Below are 20718 nucleotides of genomic sequence, written 5' to 3'. Positions count from 1 at the left end.
AAGGTTACTTGTTTTTGTGGTATTAAGAGAGATTTTTTTTTTTAATAGAGAGGAAAAGATAGCAATCATGCGTGAGAAGCATACAGCTCTAATGAAGCCCATTGTATTTGCTTTGGAACATGTCCGGAGCATCACTGCAGCTCCTACAGAAACTCCTCATGAGAAGTGGTTTCAGGATAACTATGGAAGTGCAATCGAAAATGCACTGGAGAAACTTAAGAATCCTTTGAATCCTGCTAAGCCTGGAAGCAGCTGGCTCCCCTTTAAAGAGGTATTATATGCACAGACTAGGAGCTGTCTCACTCTTTGGTGTCCTGTTATTGTCTTCATGTTCTAAAATTGTGTCCTGAACTAGTCTCTGTGATCAGCATAGACATGTTCCATACTGAAGCACAGTAACTTTTGTCTCGGGTGTCTTGACTGTCTGCCATACTGCACTTCTACCCAAAGGAATTATTTTAATATCAACTTAAAGGGCAGAGGGCTTTTGTTTTTTAAATTCTGTCTTTCTGAATCTATGTAATTTAAGTTTAATAGCTTCAAATGCTAACTAGCTGATACTCTGGTTATCCTGAGTGATAGCTGTTCTGTGTTGCAACTTTCAATCAGTCAACCTTTCTCAAAGCTACTTAGTCAATTATGTGATTTTGTCTTAGTTTTTTATGTGTTGAGGGAAACAAAGCGTTTGTGTTGCCCATGTGGATATCCAAAGGCAACCTGTTGTTTTTTAAATAGCTTGGTAGTTATAAGTTTTTAGTTTTACACAGAGTTCCTTCAGCTTTGCAAGGAGCAAGGTGGCATGGAGGTATATAAAGAGGAGGTTGCTAGAGGCTGCTGTCTTTGACTACACCTAAAGATTTATAAATGCAGGAGCAAGCCTATTGAGGAGTTTGACTTACTGTGACTTTGTTGCTTATTACCAGACAGGCTGCATTTGCTTCACAGGGGATATCTATTGGATTTTGTCAGCTTCGTTCTAAACTGTAAATGGATTAGTAGGGTGCCAAGGATGAAAAACAATTGAAGAAAATCTCTGTACTTTCTAGAAGAGGAAGACCATTAAGTCTGTTTTCAATTTTTAATGCTAGCTTTTAAGGTGAACCTCAACCTAAAACAAAACATTTCCTTGGAATAGGTTATGCTAAGTTTGCAGCAAAGAGCACAGAAACGGGCCAGTTATATCTTGCGGCTTGAAGAAATCAGTCCTTGGTTAGCTGCCATGATGAACACTGAAATAGCACTCCCTGGAGAAGTATCCACCAGAGACACAGTCACAATTCATAGTGTGGGCAGCACCATCACAATTCTGCCTACCAAAACCAAACCTAAAAAGCTGCTTTTCCTTGGCTCAGATGGGAAGAACTATCCATACTTGTTCAAAGGTAAGAAATTGAGATTTTGTTAAACAAGTTAATATTTCTGGTTGCAAACCAGATAAACTGGAGTTGGAAGGATGCATGTTTTCTTTGTGCATAATATGTTTCATCCGTTCACTCTCCTTCCTTTATTCTACCTGACTATATGTGTTTAAGGATTTTTGCCTTCCAAAGCTATGAGTCAAGGGATATTTTTTATATTTTTTGGATTAGCTGAATGCACTTTACCAGAAGCCTAAGAATCTCAGAAGATATCTTCTAAGACTTCATGCCTTCCTCAGTAGGGAAAGACCTCTTCACTACATTAGTTACTGTTTTGTATACTGCTCACAGAGAGATGTGATAAACTGATTCTAGTAGGTAAATGTTAAGTAAACATTAAGGTTTAAGCTGAACGACTCATCTTTAATCTGCATGATTTTAGAGCTATTTGTAGTTGCGAATGAAGTAGGATTTCAGAAAATGCTTTTTGGGCTTTAGGATGGAATCTTATTATCTAGAAACTGAATTTTAAACTAATTTAACGCAGGTTTAGAAGACTTGCACCTGGATGAAAGAATCATGCAATTCCTATCAATTGTGAACACAATGTTTGCTACCATTAACCGTCAAGAGACCCCGAGGTTTCACGCACGGCACTACTCTGTGACACCTCTGGGAACAAGGTCAGGCTTGATCCAGTGGGTGGATGGAGCTACGCCTTTGTTTGGTCTTTACAAGCGATGGCAACAGCGGGAAGCTGCTTTACAAGCACAAAAGGTAACTACAGTGTAGGGACAACTCAGAAGGGAAACTTTTATTCTCATTTGCTTTGCGATTCTAAGTAACATAGTTTTAAAATAGACTTTTTTTGTTCACAATCATGAAGGATGGGTCTGTGTATTTGCATTTCTTGAGGTTCTACCAGATGTCAATGAAATTATGTATATACATACACGTATGTATATGCATTTATTATAGTAGCTAACATAAGTATACTTTTCTGGCACAATAATTCAAGAACTGTTTTTGAACAAATAGAATTAAACCTAGATTTCACATCTCGTTCTCTACTCCTTTTCTATTTTCAATGTAGTCTTTATCACAGTATTTTCAAAACTGACCTTAGTAATTACTGAGTAAAGTTAGGCTAAAATAAACTGTTTTGACTCTCTTTAGGTTTTCTCAGTTATTGACTTCAAAACAGCTCTCTGCACTATAAAGTCATTGTTGAGGAGTTGTTGATTGTATGTTATTCTCATTTAGACAGAATGTGGGAAACTTTTCTGTGGTAATGTGAGCTATGATTTGTACACTAGCATTTATAATCTCTTCTAGGCTCAGGATTCTTATCAGACTCCTCAGAATCCTGGAATCGTGCCTAGACCTAGTGAACTTTACTACAGTAAAATTGGACCTGCTTTAAAGGCAGTTGGGCTTAGTCTTGATGTGTCACGTCGTGACTGGCCCTTGAATGTGATGAGAGCTGTTCTAGAAGAACTGATGGAAGCAACTCCTCCAAATCTCCTAGCTAAGGAGCTCTGGTCATCATGTACTACACCAGATGAATGGTGGAGAGTTACACAGGTAAGTTATAACAAATATATTTTGCCTTTGAAAGATTTTTTTCTAATGGGATGAAGGGCAGCAAAGGCTTAGGATGTTATCAAGCAATGTTTCTCTGAAGTTAGATGAGTTAGCACTGCCAAAGTTTCACAGAATGGGAAATATTGGTGGGAAATAATGTACCATCTGGAATAAAAAATGTGTATATACGTGATTTCTTTACATTATTAAACTAGGATTGTTGGTTTAAGAAATGATGGCTCTTGTAAGATATCATCAGGTAGAAAACAGCTTGGAGTATGGTGGTTTTGATTTGTCTTCTGCTTAAAAATAATGTTATGATAGTCAGTCCAATGTGTTGGCAGAGAATTTCCACAAATAATTTTTTCCTGAAACTCTCTTTAAAGTCTTATGCAAGATCCACTGCAGTTATGTCCATGGTTGGCTACATCATTGGTCTTGGAGACAGACATCTGGATAATGTTCTTATAGATATGACCACAGGAGAAGTTGTCCACATAGATTATAATGTTTGCTTTGAAAAAGGTAATTTAAAAAATGCCTTAAGCTATTCTAACGATAGTTTTCTTTTTTTGGCAATTAAAAGAAATGACTTAAATTTTTATCTTACAGGGAAAAGCCTTAGGGTACCAGAGAAGGTTCCATTCCGGATGACGCACAATATTGAAACAGCACTTGGAGTGACAGGAGTAGAGGGGGTTTTCAGGCTTTCTTGTGAACAGGTAAGTTTGGAAGTTTGTGGAAAACTGAGGGCTGTCACTTAGCAAATATAGTCTTAGATGCTTGCTATTAAGCATTCTGCTGTTGATTTATAAAGTCTTGAGATTTAGGTTGATTTACCTTTCTGTAATATATAGCCTGGCCAAATATATGCTGCCATCAAGTCTAAGTAATTTGGTTAAGGCAAAATTTGAGCAATGTAGTAATCTCTTCTCACAGGAAACTACACTGTTTGTTCGCACTCTTACCTTTTTTTCAGGTAAAGTGTGAATTATTAAATAGCTAAAACTATTAGTAAATTTCCAGCCTTTGAGCTTACTGTAAGAATTCTGATGGATTTTTAAGAAAACGGTGATTTTATTTTTTTTTCCCTCCCCCCACCCTCCCTCCCACATAAAGGGAGCACTTTATTAAGCTGTAATCCAAAATCTTAGCAAATATGTTTTGGGGCTTTTTATTCTAGAGGTGCTTTCACAGAAGGGCTTCTGTGTCCCAAAGTGAATAATTCCCAATGACTTCATTCTTTTCTTGGCCATGCCAAGTGGGTGAGGTGGCTCTTCATGACAACTGTAGCTAGTCATTTCCTGTTAGACACTCATGATGTTTTGCTTACCCTTTTTCTTCAGTGCTCTTCTTTTGCAAATGTGACAGGTCATTATTTTGTTTGTTTTTTTAAATAAAAAAGTGATAAGCTCTGAACATATAGAGGTAAAGACACTTCTTTCTCCAGTGTCTGTTGCTAGAGTTTGTGTGGAAGGCTAGAATGCAAACTTGTTGGTGGTTTTTTTTTTTCAGTTTCTACGTGAATGCATCACATAGAGATGTTTGTACAGAATAGCTGTGTTTGTATATCCTGTGGTCTTCCTGTGTTTGAGATGTGTAGGGATAATTGATGTATTTCTGTAGCTGCTCAAACATGATATTTTATCCAAGGAAGACGCAAATGATTGTTTAAAATGCATGATACAGGTTCTTCATATCATGCGGCGTGGGAGAGAAACTTTGCTTACGTTGCTTGAAGCTTTTGTTTATGATCCTCTGGTGGACTGGACAGCAGGGGGTGAGGCAGGATTTGCAGGAGCCGTATATGGTGGTGGCGGCCAGCAGGCTGAAAACAAGCAAAGCAAAAGAGAAATGGAAAGAGATATTACACGTAGTCTCTTCTCTTCAAGAGTGGCTGAGATAAAGGTGAGTTCAGTTCAGTCGTTTTCTACTGTATAACCAAAGTAGTTTGTGTACTTTCTTGTCATTTCTTCACATTTGGGGATGTTGGAAGAGGTGGTCAGCTATTAGAAATGGTTCACAAAATGTAGCTAAGTGGCATTCGTATTTAGGTGGATGTATATGCAGAGCTTGAGAGTGTTTAGAATATGTTTTAGAGTTAAGCACACAGAAAATAATGTTTGGTCCAAGTTAAGGTTGGAGACTTTAAAAATAGGGTCATAGTGTCATCTAAATGTTGTCCGTAAAGCTTTAGGTCTGTAGCATTGGAGAGAGAATTCTAGAGAACACTTTTCTCTTACCTGTTTCAATTAAATCCTGTCCTATAAATCCTGTATCTTGGTTATAGGTGAACTGGTTTAAGAACAGAGATGAAATGCTGGCTGTGCTTCCAAAGTTAGACAGTAGTTTAGAAGAATATCTCAACCTGCAAGAGCAGCTGACAGATGTAGAAAAATTGCAAGGAAAACTACTGGAGGAGATAGAATTTCTTGAAGGTGCAGAAGGAGTGGATCATCCCTCTCACACACTTCAGCACAGGTACGGAGGAACCAGGAATTCTGAAAGGAATCTCAGATTAATAAGAGTTGATGGTTTAGTATGTACTTAAATATACATTTTTCTCATTTAATTTATGAGAGAAGTTAACAGCAGAGTAAAAACTATTCTTACAATAAAAGGTCATTCCTTGTGTAGAAGAAATATTGAATCAATTTTCCTACTGAATGATGTTAAGTCTTAGGGTTCATACTCCATCAGTATTACCTGCACTATTCCATGTTTCATGTTTAACCCTCAGTGCAAGAAACAGAATAGACTGAAAGCCTTCAAATAATCTGCAGCTACTGGTTTATAGAACAAAAATCTTTGAATCTGCTCCGAATTCTTAATGTTATTTTACAAGCTTAGTTAAAAATTATAAAGGATTTGAAAACTGCACATGTGCATGCAGTCGTTATTTTGTAGGAACTCAGTTATTAACAGTGTTTAAGTTTTATGTGATTGCTGAGAATATATTAATTTTCTGGTCAGTGAGATAGTGCAGCATCGTTCAATGTAGTTCTGTATTCTCTATTTTTTTTTCTACTATTTTCTTGTAGTATTTACTTGATTCTGTGGTTTCACTAATCCAGGTATTCTGAGCACACACAATTGCAGACCCAACAAAGGGCCGTGCAGGAGGCGATCCAGGTGAAGCTGAATGAATTTGAGCAGTGGATAACACACTACCAAGCTGCTTTCAGTAATTTAGAGGCAACACAACTTGCAAGTCTCCTTCAAGAAATTAGCACGCAAATGGACCTAGGTATGAAATAGTATGTTTTTAAAATATTTTTTTTTAATTGTTTGAAAATAACTAGAGTTGAATACCAGGAGGCTCCATGAGTATCTTCTACCTCAAAAACAAGGTCCTTTATAAAATAAATTTAAAAAGAGATTCTTTAAAGAGCAATTCAGTTTTTCTTCCAAGCTGCCCGAAGGAGCCTTTCCATCTTGCCGTGCATGAGATTCTCTTACATTTAGAATTCACATTACTACTTTTGATCTCAGTGTCATCTTTACTGTAGCTAAAAATAAAACAAACAGAAGCCCTAACTACAATAGTGCTCAATATTTGTATGCTTCAGAGATAAGTAAGACTTATTTTTTAATTATCTATCTTAAAAGGTCCTCCGAGCTATGTACCAGCAACAGCGTTTCTGCAAAATGCAGGCCAGGCACATCTCATCAGTCAGTGTGAACAATTAGAAGGGGAGGTGGGTGCTCTTCTCCAGCAGAGAAGATCTGTTTTACGTGGTTGCCTCGAACAATTGCACAACTATGCAACAGTGGCTCTTCAGTATCCGAAAGCTGTGTTTCAGAAGCACCGAATAGAGCAGTGGAAAACTTGGATGGAAGAACTCATCTGTAACATGACAATAGAGCGCTGTCAGGATATCTTTAGAAAGTAAGTTGGCAGAGTAATGGGTTGTTTGAAAAACTTAATTTTCAGCTACTTTAGGATTTTAATTTTCTAATTATAAGTGATTTTTCTAATTAATCTAATTATAAAGTAAAACAAGATTAAGTTGTAATTTTGGGAGGCTGGAGAAAAAAACATTCTTTTAAAAATACTTTTCTGGAGTATAATACGTTTACTGTAAACAAAGTAAAAAGGTAACATTGTCCTGTAAAGAACAAATTAATAACAATGTGGCATTAAGGCTGTGATATTCAGGGAGTTTACAAACATTTAGTATTTAAAAATCACATAGCTTGACAAAAAATTATTTTTTCCCCTTAAACCAAATTTTCAAGCAATTGTTTTATTTTTTTTCCTCTAACATGAGGCCATTACTTGGCTTACAGGTTCTAGATTGTATTCAGATGTTTTCATTGAAACCTCTTTCTTTCCTATTCCTTACCTTCTCTTCATTCTTTCCTTTAGAGGACTATTGTTTAGCCTCTATCCTTAAATGTAGTTAAGAAATACAGTGCATTCTGTGACTTTATGAAGGTGTCACTTTGATAGCCATCAACTGCTGTGGTATTTAAGATTTGGTGTGAAGTAAGTGGTATAGGAACTGTTCAAATGTGGAGTATCTTTCCTTCCCATGGAGCAGAACACAGCCTGCTAGAGCTGCAGAAGGGAGACTTTGGTCACTGTACTTTTGCCTTACAGGTATGAAATGCAGTATGCTCCGCAGCCACCTCCAAGTGTGTGCCAATTCATAACTGCGACAGAAATGACCCTCCAGCGCTATGCAGCAGATATAAATAGCAGACTTATCAGGCAGGTGGAGCGTCTGAAGCAGGAGGCAGTTACTGTACCTGTTTGTGAAGAGCAGCTGAAAGAAATTGAACGTTGCATAAAAGTTTTCCTTCATGAAAATGGAGAGGAGGGCTCACTCAGCTTAGCAAGTGTCATCATCTCTGCTCTTTGTACACTGACCAGGTGAGATACCTCCCGTGAAATTTTTTGGTATGCATTCCTGTTTGAGAACACGTAAAGGGAATGTTTGAAGCTACATGGAGAATGCATGAGTACATGGAGAAGGCACATTGTCTGACCAACTGTTGTAATCCACTTAGGCGGAATCTGATGATGGAAGGTGCAGCATCTAGTGCTGGAGAGCAGCTGGTTGATCTGACTTCGAGAGATGGAGCCTGGTTTTTGGAAGAGCTCTGCAGCATGAGTGGGAATGTTACTTGCCTTGTGCAGTTGCTGAAACAATGTCATCTTGTACCCCAGGACTTAGATATTCCTAACCCAATTGAAGCATCAGAAGCTGTTCATTTAGCTAATGGAGTATACATCTCACTTCAGGTGATACTTTATGTTAAATCTTCACACATCCTCATCCTTCTTGGGCTTCATCTAAGTCATTCTTAATAGCTTCGTGCTTAAAACCAGCTGTTTTTATGGTACTACTGTGATTACTTGGAGGGAGCTTTAGTCTTGGTTTTCTCTACTTTTCTGAGTTGACCAGCCATTTACTCTTATTACCATTTGCGTTTTTACTGGTCAGAGGAAACAGTTTTAATCTGTGTAGCAAGTTGTAAAAACAAAACAAAAAAAACTGCTGTCAAGGAATCAGGAGCAAGGAGTTAGTAGAAAATTTGGAGACAAACCAGTTTCATGTCTTGCTTTCATTCTTTTACTCTGGTGGTGGTGGTGGCCCAGAACAACCTTCACATTGTTTAACCTGTGTTATTTCCATTCTGTCCTTCTGCTAAACTTCACTTATTTTCACCTGAAACAGATATCTGGAAACAAATTCTGAAAAGCTATTTTACAGACTCCTATCTCTAAGACAGGGAAGGAGAGAAAAGAATTTAATGAGTACTTTTCACCCAGACTTTTGTTGTATCCGAGAGCTCCTTGTTGAGCTCCTGAATAAGTAGGTGTTTCATTCAATTAAGCAGCCAAAATAATTAATTGATTTGGTACATCTTGTCTCATTTTGGAGACTGAGAGCACTGGTTAGTCCCTTTCTGTAGCTGCATTTAGGTCTCTTGCTTTTTATGTCACTGAAGGGACTATTTTGTCTTACCTGCATTGATTTCTATGGTGTGAGTAGGTCTCTGGCAATAAGTAAAAACAAATTACAATCTGACAAACTTATTTCTCTTTTCCTTTTCTTGCAGGAATTGAATTCCAACTTCCGGCAGATTATTTTCCCTGAAGCACTTCGGTGCTTAATGAAAGGAGAATATACTTTAGAAAGCATGCTTCGTGAATTGGATAACCTTATTGAACAAACAACTGATGGAGTTTCTTTGCAAACATTGGTTGAATCTCTTCAGGCCTACTTAAGAAATGCAGCTATGGGACTAGAGGAGGAAACACACACTCATTACATTGATGTTGCAAGGTAAATCGCTTTTTCTTTTAGGTATGAGAGAGAACGAAGACTACAGAATCATATTAGTTTATCTAAATTTGAGTATTTGAAGTATGGACTTTTTGTGCTCCAGAATATTCTTCAGCAGATTACAGTGTCCAAAGCATGCATGTTTCATCTCTGGGTTTCCATGTGTATATTTGTGCACATAAATGCATATATTTTTACAGTAAAACAAATACAGAATTATGGTAATGCAAATATTTACATCTGCTTAAAACAGATATTTGAGTTGTTTGATAGTTAACTTTTCCAATAGTATATAGTGGGAATTTTGGTTGAAGTTTTTAAAGGATAATAAGAATAGCAACTGGCCCATTATTTGTGGAAGGAACCTGTGAAAAGGAAAGTTTGTAACTATGACATGTCTCTCATCAGGAACTTTGAGTTGGTTTTGAGTAGTGAATCAGTGACTTGGTTTAAAAACAAAAACCAACGTAAGAGAATCAGTGCTTGTCCCTTTCTGAGGAAGCGATTGCTGGACAACTGAGCTAATTCCCAAAAGCTTTCTGCTGAATGAAAAAGTGGTCTTGCTGCTTCTCTTGAATTCCAATGACTCCATCAGCACTATAATGAAGTGTTTTTCTTAAGTTAATTTTCTTTCTGGTTTACCTGTTGGCAGGCCTGCTCAGCTTGTTAGTTGAGAATCAAAAATTATATAAGTGAGGGAGAGAATAAGGCCATCCTTTCAGGAGAAGCAAGCTATTAAACCGTCCCAGCCATAACCTGAGGCCTCATCTCCCACTCTTCTAGCTCATACTTCATTACGTAATTCAGTCAGTTATACCCATGTGTATTGTAAAAATGAGTACTTGTTTCTAAGGAAGGAATGGTAATATTTGCATCACTTAATATTCCTAACATTTTTTTTTTTTACCATGCTCATAGGAAGTACAGTCTATATTTTCCACCTCTATTTCCCAATGGTTCTTTAATACAGTCCTGTCCTACATAATATCCTTAATTGTTCTTATGAGTCCAGCGGTAGAACTCCTATATAGAATCGTAGAGACAGGGGGAAGGGGTGGAACCTGTGAAAAATTGACCTTAGTTCCAATCTTCTGTAGCTGTAGGAGCAATCAGTTTAAGAAAATGCTGTTTAATTTTTGTAGACTAATTAAAAACATGTGCTTTATTTATTTAAGAGTACTTCATGCTCAGTATGGTGAGCTGATTCAGCCAAGGAATGGTTCTGTTGATGAAACTCCCAAAATGTCAGCTGGTCAGATGCTTTTGGTAGCTTTTGATGGAATGTTTGCTCAAGTGGAAACTGCATTTGGTTTATTGATTGAAAAGGTATGGATTTGTTCTTCTCAAAGTACTCTTTGAGCTTGGCATATGGCAGTTCTATAAAACAAAACAAATTATTTCCTTTATGTTGCTCAGCTAAACAAGATGGAAGTACCTGTGGCTTGGCGTAAGATCGATATAATTAGGGAAGCCCGCAGCACTCAAGTTAACTTCTTTGATGATGACAATAATCGTCAAGTTCTGGAGGAAATCTTCTTTTTGAAGAGACTGCAAACAATTAAAGAATTTTTCAGACTCTGTGGTACCTTTTCTAAAACGTTGTCAGGTAAATGAATGTTATTAAATACTCACTGTCACTTCGTCCACTGCTCATCCCATTATTTTCTGAGAATGTAGAAAGATAGATACTGTTGTTTTAATTCACCTTTCCAATGCGGTAAGTAATCAAAAGTCTTAAATAAATTCCCATAATCTTCCTGTTTTTGTAAGTCTGATATTATTTTTCTGGATGCATCTAAAGTTTAAAACAAAGGTGTTTCCTTTTTTTTTTCTTTAAGGAATCAGTTCACTTGATGACCAGAATGCAGTAAACGGACCTGTTCAGATTGTCAATGTGAAAGCCCTTTACAGAAACTCTTGCTTTAGTGAAGACCAAATGGCCAAACCAATCAAAGCTTTTACCGCTGACTTTGTGAGACAGCTTTTAATTGGCCTTCCAAATCAGGCTTTAGGACTGACTTTGTGCAGTTTCATCAGCGCTTTGGGTGTGGATATCATTGCTCAGGTAGAAGCTAAAGACTTTGGAGCAGAAAGCAAAGTTTCTGTGGATGATCTGTGCAAGAAAGCTGTGGAGCACAATATCCAGATTGGCAAGTTCTCACAGCTGGTCATGAACAGGGCAACAGTCCTAGCTAGTTCGTATGATACAGCATGGAAGAAGCACGATCTGGTGCGCAGACTTGAAACCAGTATTTCATCTTGCAAGACCAGTCTTCAGAGAGTGCAGCTGCATATTGCCATGTTCCAAGTAAGATCACGCCTCATGTTTCTTCCAAATTGTGCCTGTGGAAAACGAGCTTTAGCTACTGTCTAAGCACTACAGGAAATTTAGTATTTGAGCTTTAGAGTATTTTAGTGGATTTATTGAAAACTGCTTATCTTGCAAAATGCAAATGTGACAGGGTAAGTTCTTTTTAGAGCAAATACACAGTCTTTTCAGTAACCATCAAATAATTTATTAGAAGAAAATAAGTTATTAATTGGATTTTATACTCCATTAAGGTATAAGTCTAATGGAGGAGCTTGCTCAAAATCAAGGGTGCATGTTGCTGAATGTCATCCATTAACTTTCCTTTTAAGTTGTAATGTGTTAAATCTCCCCTTGCTCTCCTTTTAATCTCATGGAAAAATATAGCAGTGCTGATCCTGAAAACGTTGTTTGGCAATACTGTCACATACCTTGAACTTCACACCAGTATCCAACTGTTCTGTAGTATCAATGTTTATTTTACAGTATTTTGTAGGTTATGGTTAGAAGTTATGCCTAAGTCAGTTATTAAACTATTTTATAGAATGTAAGCAAAATTGTCTATCTTTAATGCATCATAAGTGAATTATTTCCAGATATTGATGGGCTTTTCCTTTAGATCAAGGAAATGTGAATACATAATTTCTAGTAAATTAGTGAGTGATCAACACTAAAAAATTCCAAGTCAATGAAGTGTAGGTTACAACTACTTACAATTTTTAGTATTCAGTAATGTTTTAAACTTCTGAATATGCTGGTATAACCTTTTGATATCTACTCTTTTAACCCCTAGTAATAAGGTGTAACAAAGTTCTAGAATTGCTATTTGTGAAGCAAAGTATATTGTGATGAGTTGTTGACAATCAAGTGTTTGTCTTTTCTCTTAAAGTGGCAGCATGAAGATCTTCTTATCAGTCGCCCACAAGCCATTTCTGTTACTCCTCCACCTCGTTCTGCAATTCTAGCCAACATGAAGAAGAAACTTCATACGCTCAGCCAGATTGAAGCTTCAATTGCAACAGTTCAGGTATTACTGTTTCTGAGGAGGTTGTTGAGCAGCATATTGCAATCTGACTCTAACTACCTACTGTAAGATTGCCTGCTGCCTCCAGATTATCTATTGCTCTCAAAATTTTTTCTCTTTATTCTGTGTTAAGGTTTCTGTGTGCTGTAGCTAGCCTCAGCTTTTTAAACTTTTGAGTATCAGTGTTTGTTTAAAATAAGTACCTTTTAGCATGTTGAATTCTAATTTTGTTTTTACTCATAAAGATACTGAAGTTTGTATCCTGAAGTTGAATCCAGGACTACTGGGATTTTTGTCTCATTTTTAGCTGAGAAACATGACTGATTTGCTTCCAGGCAGATTACTTAGTTTCCCTAACAATCAAATCCAGTTGTGACGCGTACTGAAAAGAAACCTTTAAACAGCATAATCTAATATTTGTCATCAATGAATACCATAGTATTTTATATATATGCACTTATGAATGTGTCTGCATGTGTTACAGATGCATAATTTCTTCTAAGCTATAGGCTTAATGTGATACATATTGATCTATGTATGTTTTTCTTCTCCGCTAATGCAGGAGAAACTAGCAGCACTTGAAGCAAGTATTGAGCAGCGTTTGAAATGGGCAGGAGGGGCTAATCCTGCACTAGCACCAGTCTTGCAAGATTTTGATGCCACTATTGCTGAAAGAAGAAACCTTGTCCTGAAAGAAAGTCAAAGAGCAAGTCAGGTACTATATACATGGGTTTGAATTGATAAGTGTTTCACTCTTTCTTTCTTGAGATAATGGATTTATTTAGATCATTTCTTTTCCTGCTCAGCTTCAAAAGAGCAGGCATAGATAACCACATACTTCTGGGAATCCCACTTAATAACCAGTAGGAGTAATCTAAGGGAGAGATGCCACAGGGCTGGATTACCCTGAAATTATACTATTACTGTAACAGAGTGGCTTACTGCTGTATTTAAAATTCTCCCTCACAAGTATATGGAACAAATGCAGTTTGTGTAATATGCAGTTTAACTGGAATGTCTTCTTTCTCACTCTTGCTTTGATTTTCAGGTTACTTTCCTGTGCAGTAATATCATCCACTTTGAAAGTTTACGTACTAGAACAGCAGAAGCCTTAAATCTTGATGCTGCATTATTTGAACTTCTCAAACGCTGTCAACAAATGTGTTCGTTTGCATCACAGTTCAACAGCTCAGTGTCTGAACTGGAGCTTCGTCTGCTTCAGAGAGTGGTGAGTAAAGGCCAAAGCAAAATGTGGTGTTACTGACTTGCCGTAATCAGAGTTTGCAATTTTTCTTCTGTCTAAATAATGTTATATGTACCTCCTGATGGGCTGTATAGAGTTCATTCTATTAGCTCCTACACACTTGACAATAACACATTATATAATTGAATTTTATCTCTATGTGGAGCTTCAGAACTTTTTTTTCTGTTTATTTTTAGGGCACTGGTCTTGAACATCCTATTGGCAGCTCTGAGTGGCTTCACTCAGCCCTCAAGCAGTTGACACAGGAAATAACTACACAGAGAACTGTACAGGCAGAGAGAGAACAGCAAATAGAAACAGTTTGTGAAACTATTCAAAATCTGGTGGATAATATTAAAACTGTGCTCACGGGTCATAATAGACAACTTGGAGATGTCAAGCATCTACTGAAGGCTATGGCAAAGGTATGCCTGAAATGTTTTGAGCAGTAAGTTTAATAACCATGTTGATATAGGTAAAGAAAAACAATGCTTGTAATGATGTGGTTTTTAAAGTATATAGGAACATTGAAATGCATTCATGCATGTGGAGCCCAGGACTTGAATTTCTAGAGATTAAGCAAATGCTGTAACTTCTAGGGTTAGGTTAATCAAGTTCTGGTTGAATTAAGCTCCCCATTTGACAGTTTAAAGGTTTTCTTCATGTACTTTTAAAAATCTTCTTGGCTTTTCATCAGTAAAGCATTTAATTATTCCAATTTATTTTCTTGAAATATAACTACTGAAAATGATTTTTATTTTTAGCTGAGGAGTTGAAAGGGCTAAAATGCTTTTCGTTGCTGGATTTTGGCAAATGGAATAAACATTTCACCTTTTTTGCATGTGTTTGTTGCAGGATGAAGAAGCGGCTTTGGCAGATGGTGAAGATGTTCCCTATGAGAATAGTGTTAGGCAGTTCTTGGGCGAATATAAATCATGGCAAGATAATATTCAGACAGTTTTGTTTACATTAGTTCAGGTTATGGGTCAAGTCCGCAATCAGGAACATGTTGAAATGCTGCAAGAAATAACCCCCACCCTGAAAGAGCTAAAAACGCAGAGCCAAAGGTAAGAAAGTTGTCTTCTGTGAGTTGAAGAGCTGGGGCTCTTCAGCCTGGAGAAGAGAAGGCTCGGGGGGGACCTTACAGTGGCCTTCCAGAACCAGAAGGTGGCCTACAGGAAAGCTGGGGAGGGGCTTTTTTTAAGGGCATGTAGCGCCAGGACAAGGGGAAATGGCTTTAAATGGAAGAGGAGAGATTTAGACCAGATATTAGGAAGATATTTTTTACTGTGAGGACAGTAAGACACTGGCACAGGTTGCCCACCAAGGCTGTGGATGCCCCTCCTTGGAAGCATTCATGGCCAGGAGGTGTCTGTGCCTATAGCAGGGGTTGGAACCAGGTAATCTTAAACCCAAACCATTGGAATACCTAGTTGATGGTTGTCTCAAAATGCAGAAATGTTTTGACTAAATATGACTTACTCTAACCTTCTTTATGAATTTTTGGTAGCTCAAGTAGTTCAGTGAATGCTTATCAATTACATTATTTTTTTTCTAGTGTCTACAATAATCTAGTGAGTTTTGCATCTCCCTTAGTCACGGATACATCAAATGAATGCTCAAGTCCAACATCAGCTGCTACATACCAGCCAACCTTTGCTGCAGGTAACACTGAGAAAGTAGAAATATTCAAACAATAAAAATTTATACTAGAGAAGAGATTATAACTTTTTAATAAATTCTGAAGTATAGTCTTTATGAGATGATTTAAGCCTATAAATGCTAATTATTCAACATAAAGGACTGAATGACCATCTGATTAACCCTGGAGATCTGGATTTGCTCAGCAAAGCTCTATTCTGAGCTTTGTGTAAACTGAACTTTAATTTCTGTTGAAATTACTGTTAAAATTCGTGGTGATTTTGGACCTAATTCTAAAACCCTACAAATGCATTCATGTTCAAAATAATTTCCTTACTTCACAGTTCAAAGCATGAATAAACTTTATCCTAAGCATGGATTTCTTTCTGTTTGAAAGCTTATTCTGCTCAGAGCATTTGGGCTAAGCACAATTTTCTGACTTCTGTAAAGCGCAATTACTGCATTTTTAGAACTTCCGTACCAAATGATAAAATTAGTGAGGTTACAAGAGTTCATAAAAATGTGCTTAATTGTAAACATTTTGTAGTAGAATAAAACCTCTTGCTTAATTCTGATTTAAACTCTTGCTTAATAAGTGGAAGAAATCACAAAATGGTAAGACCAAAGAAAGAAGAACTGGTGCAGAGTTTTAAAATACACCTTTAAAGTGCATTTGTTAAGAATGAAGTACAGATAACTGCATTTAGTACACATTTAGTTTACTTCTTGCATCTAAAACATCTTTTAAATGCTTTGAACACTTGAATTTTCTTTACAGCTGTACGTAGCAATACAGGGCAGAAAACTCAGCCAGAGGTGATGTCACAGAATGCAAGAAAGCTAATTCAGAAAAATCTTGCCACATCAGCAGATACTCCTCCAAGCACAGTCCCAGGAACTGGCAAAAGTGTTGCCTGTAGTCCCAAGAAGACAGCCAGGGACCCTAAAACAGGAAAAGGTAAATACAGTTGCAAACTGGGCTTTAAAGAACAGCAACTAAAAAAGCCTCAGTTGGCTTCTATGCAGGAATGTGAAACTGAATTTTGTTTTGTGCCTTTAGCTGTGCAGGAAAGGAATTCATATGCAGTTAGTGTGTGGAAGCGAGTCAAAGCCAAGTTGGAGGGTCGAGATGTGGATCCCAGCAGGAGAATGTCTGTTGCTGAACAGGTTAGTTGAAAATAGTAAAGGTCAAATACCAGACCTTGCCTTAAACATTTGATATTAAGCATGAATTTTATATGCGTGCTGAGGTATGCCTTAAATACTGAAGTCCTGCTGTGAATGAGGAATCCCTATGGAGAGGTACTATTTAAATTCCAAAACAAGTGGAGGTATGCTGTTGTCTTGCATTACTGCACTGATTATCAAATGAGTTTGTTTCTTATATCAGGGTTACATAGACCCATGAATCAGAGAAGATTGTCTTTTGTACATCAGGATGCTAACACTTGTTTCACAGCTGTTGGTATCCAGTGAGAACATGAGGTTTGTAAAATTGTCTCAAGGACAAAGCTTGTCTGCTCACTGGTGTAACACAGCCATACTTTTCTCCTAGGACCTGTCTGTGGACTTGTGAATTTGAGAATGTTGTGAGTATGGTCAGGTTAGGGGTTATGAGTGAAGCGATGCTTGACTGCTTTTTCCCCATCCAGTACAAATTCCCGTTTCTAATGTGAACTACAGAAAGCTACCTGGATTAAGTTTACAGTGAATACAGTTTCATTTTTGTTTTTTAATGAAATTTTGTATTTGCAGGCGAAATTTGACAGTAAATGCTAAGATTTCTTAAGCACTTCAAAAATCGAGCATGTTTTAATTACTTGTTTGACCTTTTTAATAGGTTGACTTTGTGATTAAGGAAGCAACTAATCTAGATAACTTGGCTCAGCTGTATGAAGGTTGGACTGCCTGGGTATGAGTAGGGAGAAAGCAGATCGGTCTGGTTCAGCGAGGTCAGACATCCACCAGAATCAACTCGGCCTCAGGCATCCGTAGCCACACCACAGTCGGTGGTGATGCATACTGGGGCTTAATCTGAGGAAACCTAGGAAATCTCGGTGCACTGGGAAGTGAATCCTGCAGGATAGCTGCACTCAGGGATACGCTAAACACAATGGTCTGCAACCCCCAAGGTCAAGGGTGCAAGTTCACCGCTTGAGCAACACGGTTTGTCTTTCTGCTACGGAAGAACTGCAAACGTGTGTGGGGGTTTGCTGCAGAAAGAAATCGGGATGCTACAAACCGCAGAGTGATTTGGAACTCAATTCCACCTGACCCTGTGAACAATTCAGGAAACACCGAACCCTGTTCAAAGAAAAACAGAAAAAATGGGGCCACGAAGAAATCACAGCAAGGAAGATTTGATGCATTCAGATTCTTGATACTCTTGTTGCTTGGCAACAGTGCTGGTTGAGTTGACCAGTTAGTGTGGAAAAAGGCTACAAAATGTAAACTTCAGAAATGGACTGAAAGCAAAGAGCTGTACATCAGAAATACGCTGCATTGGAAGAACTTCTGAGATAGAAGAAAAAGCCTTTGTTCTCTTCTCCCTTTCCTCTTTCCTTTCTTTCTTTCCTCTCAACCTCTCCTCGCATACACCTCTCTTGGCTTCTTCTTGTAGGCTAGGCGTACTTCCAATATACTTTTTATTTCAATCCTTCTACTTCACAGTTTAGTCAAATAACAACTTCATTTTGTTTGGTTTAAAAAAAAATAAATTCCAAAAGCACTGAAAATATGGAACATCAATGATTACTTATGAGTTGGATGGTCAAATGCAAAATGTAATTTTGGTTATGTTAAAGTCATTTCTGTGATTCTATTATGTACAGTTTCTCAAAATTGTCACTGTGCATTTAAAAGTAATGAATCCTACAGGCATTTGATTTCATGTGCACTTCCCTCTGCTTGCAGTGTACACTTTTTGTAATTCAAACTGTCCCTCCAATCTCATTCTACTGTGATTGCTGTAGTTTCTTTCGTACGACGTAGCTAAACCGATGTAATCTTTACCTTTTTAAAAACCAGGATAGAGTCTCTAGTAGAGTTTTACATTGTTGATGACAGATAAACAATAAAGTGATGTTCTGGTGGAGGTAGAGTGATACGCTTTTTACTTCACTTTCCTAATACTTTTAGTTCACACTTGTAAATTATAGTGCTTCAGTTCACAGAGATGTATGTGTAATCCAAGAAATGAAGGACTCCAATTTTTGTTCAACCAGCTCTGTAAAGATTTTGGCAAAGCAAAATTACTCTACCAAGTTGATTTTATAGATGGTTGTTCAATAGCACATCCATAGCGATTCTTTCACCAAGGCTTGTTTTTAATCAGTTCTGCACTGAAAGTGTGATTATGATCAGAAAAGTCTCTCTAAAAATGGCATCTTCTCAGATCTGCTTCTCTGCCAGTTGTCTAAAATCCATCTCATTTCCTTTCTAAAGTGGGACACCTCTTGGAAAAGGCAACTTCCTTTTCTTACTGCAAATAAATGTAATTTGGGTACAGCTGCAGACTCTTACAGGTTCTGATAATTGAAGCAGAAATGCACGCTGGTGTTGTCAACCATTTGCAGTGCTACATATAAAGTTTCTCTTTGGTAAACTGAATTCATTGCACACAGCTGCTGAAAAAGGATAAATGTAGGGAGATCCTTTATGCCATTTCAGTCTATTTTCAGAGTAAAAATACACCTTAAATACAGCTTTTTTTTTTTTTTAAATCAAAATTTCAGTACTGCAGGATTTGAGCCAAGTTCATTCCTGGCAAAAAGGTTCATTCAACTGAATGGATTTGAAGCAGTTTGTCTAAGTAGAAAGCGTGGCTAGTGATTTTCGGATACCATGAATTAACACCAGGCACAAGTCACAAACTTGCAGAATTTCAGTGTTTGCACTATGCTTGCTGCTTTGCCTCCTCAGTAGGTCTCAGAATTAATTCACTTTCTCCAACTTTTCATGGACATGCACTTTTGAAGTGTAAGGATTTTCAGAAGACACACGGCCTTCTTTGCAGTCTGATTGCCTGACTGTGACTGTAGGGAAGCCACAGGCTTCATATTTAACAATACCCGTGCAAATGCATTCCACTCATTGCTTCCTGAACCCTCTGCCGTGCTGTTGCATTGCAAGAAGGAAGGTGTTTGAATGTTGCAGTGAAGAACGTTCATATGCAGAACGAGACACGTGATGCTGTTCGTCCTTTTATTTTTTTCTCCAGTTAAAAATAACCTTACGAACAATCTGTTTGGAGTACCATAGTGACAAGAGTGTTATACATGCTGTTTTATTTCTTGGAAGCCGGGGGCAAGGGAGGGGTAATGCACTCACCTGTGGCTCATGTATTATACCTCTGCCATCCAGAAATGAAACACTTGTGTGGAGATGGGTTCTTTACTGCGTAATTTAATAAAGTTTTAAAAAGAAACATGCGCACTCATAATTTCCTTGTATGCCAAACTACTCATGGTGTTGAAAAAAGGGGGAGAAGAATAAAATAATATAAACTAAAATAAAACAAATCAGCTCTGGTCTGTTACTCTGAAAACAGATTATGTGCTTCCATGTGGCATGTTAAATAAGGCTGCATTAATTGCAGACATTGTATTTTGGAAGACACAGTAACTTCATTATTTCAGTTAGGAAAATGCTTCCTACCCCTCTTTGTGTTTTTTTTTGTTTTGTTTTGTTTTAATTTTAAGAAAAATGTGAGAAAATATCTTGTAAGTCTTTGTTATGAAGCTGCTATGGAGGCATTGGTGACACATACGTGAGGACGTGTGCACATACTCCACCATAACCATAAATCCAGTGCAAAGTACATCTGGCCATGCTGTCTGAGCAAACTTCAGTGCTTCAAAAGTGTCTTGTATTGCAAATAAATAAAACAGTCATTTCTGACTATTAGCAGCTATTCCCTTTTAGGAATTAAAGAATCATACTAGCAGAAATATTTAAAATGACACTGTCATTCATTTTCTGCTTTCTTAAAACAGCATCCAATTGCCACGTGAAATATATATAGTGCCTTTAGTGGAGAAGTTATTCAGGAGTATGCCCATAACACTTTACTAAAGAATGTTATTGAAAAAGACTTGTTGCACACAAAATTATTGTTGTACTGAAATGTATCACTGATCAGGGCAATTTTGCCATCCACCAGATCCACCTTTTATTACTAGCATAGGGAAGAAGTCTGGGAGGTACTTACTGCGTTAGTTTGAATAGGTGAGGTGTGATGAGCGGGCAAAAGATGTAACGTAAAA

At 37.4% G+C, this 20718-nt stretch overlaps 1 protein-coding gene across 1 annotated transcript in view; it reads left to right on the top strand.

Moving 5' to 3' along the window:
* The window catches only part of SMG1 (SMG1 nonsense mediated mRNA decay associated PI3K related kinase), a 46704-nt gene extending 26824 nt beyond the window's left edge, over positions 1-19880 (top strand). Inside the window, exons 36-60 of the mRNA XM_019620756.1 lie at positions 49-271; positions 1136-1382; positions 1906-2135; positions 2694-2942; positions 3329-3467; positions 3555-3664; positions 4632-4850; positions 5233-5423; positions 6017-6189; positions 6552-6831; positions 7546-7818; positions 7956-8190; positions 9012-9238; positions 10414-10564; positions 10655-10844; positions 11077-11546; positions 12436-12573; positions 13133-13285; positions 13619-13798; positions 14011-14238; positions 14669-14880; positions 15372-15478; positions 16233-16412; positions 16515-16621; positions 17295-19880. Of these exons, the coding sequence (XP_019476301.1) occupies positions 49-271; positions 1136-1382; positions 1906-2135; positions 2694-2942; positions 3329-3467; positions 3555-3664; positions 4632-4850; positions 5233-5423; positions 6017-6189; positions 6552-6831; positions 7546-7818; positions 7956-8190; positions 9012-9238; positions 10414-10564; positions 10655-10844; positions 11077-11546; positions 12436-12573; positions 13133-13285; positions 13619-13798; positions 14011-14238; positions 14669-14880; positions 15372-15478; positions 16233-16412; positions 16515-16621; positions 17295-17372 (4990 nt within the window). The 3' untranslated portion in view covers positions 17373-19880. The remainder of the gene's footprint in view (positions 1-48; positions 272-1135; positions 1383-1905; positions 2136-2693; positions 2943-3328; positions 3468-3554; positions 3665-4631; positions 4851-5232; positions 5424-6016; positions 6190-6551; positions 6832-7545; positions 7819-7955; positions 8191-9011; positions 9239-10413; positions 10565-10654; positions 10845-11076; positions 11547-12435; positions 12574-13132; positions 13286-13618; positions 13799-14010; positions 14239-14668; positions 14881-15371; positions 15479-16232; positions 16413-16514; positions 16622-17294) is intronic.
* The last annotated feature ends 838 nt before the right edge of the window (positions 19881-20718 follow it).

This window comes from Meleagris gallopavo, chromosome 16 (genome assembly GCF_000146605.3).
Source record: "Meleagris gallopavo isolate NT-WF06-2002-E0010 breed Aviagen turkey brand Nicholas breeding stock chromosome 16, Turkey_5.1, whole genome shotgun sequence".
Classification (NCBI taxonomy): Eukaryota; Metazoa; Chordata; class Aves; order Galliformes; family Phasianidae; genus Meleagris; species Meleagris gallopavo.
Note: the sequence above shows the minus strand (reverse complement) of the source record. Positions and strands in the feature narration are given on the sequence as shown.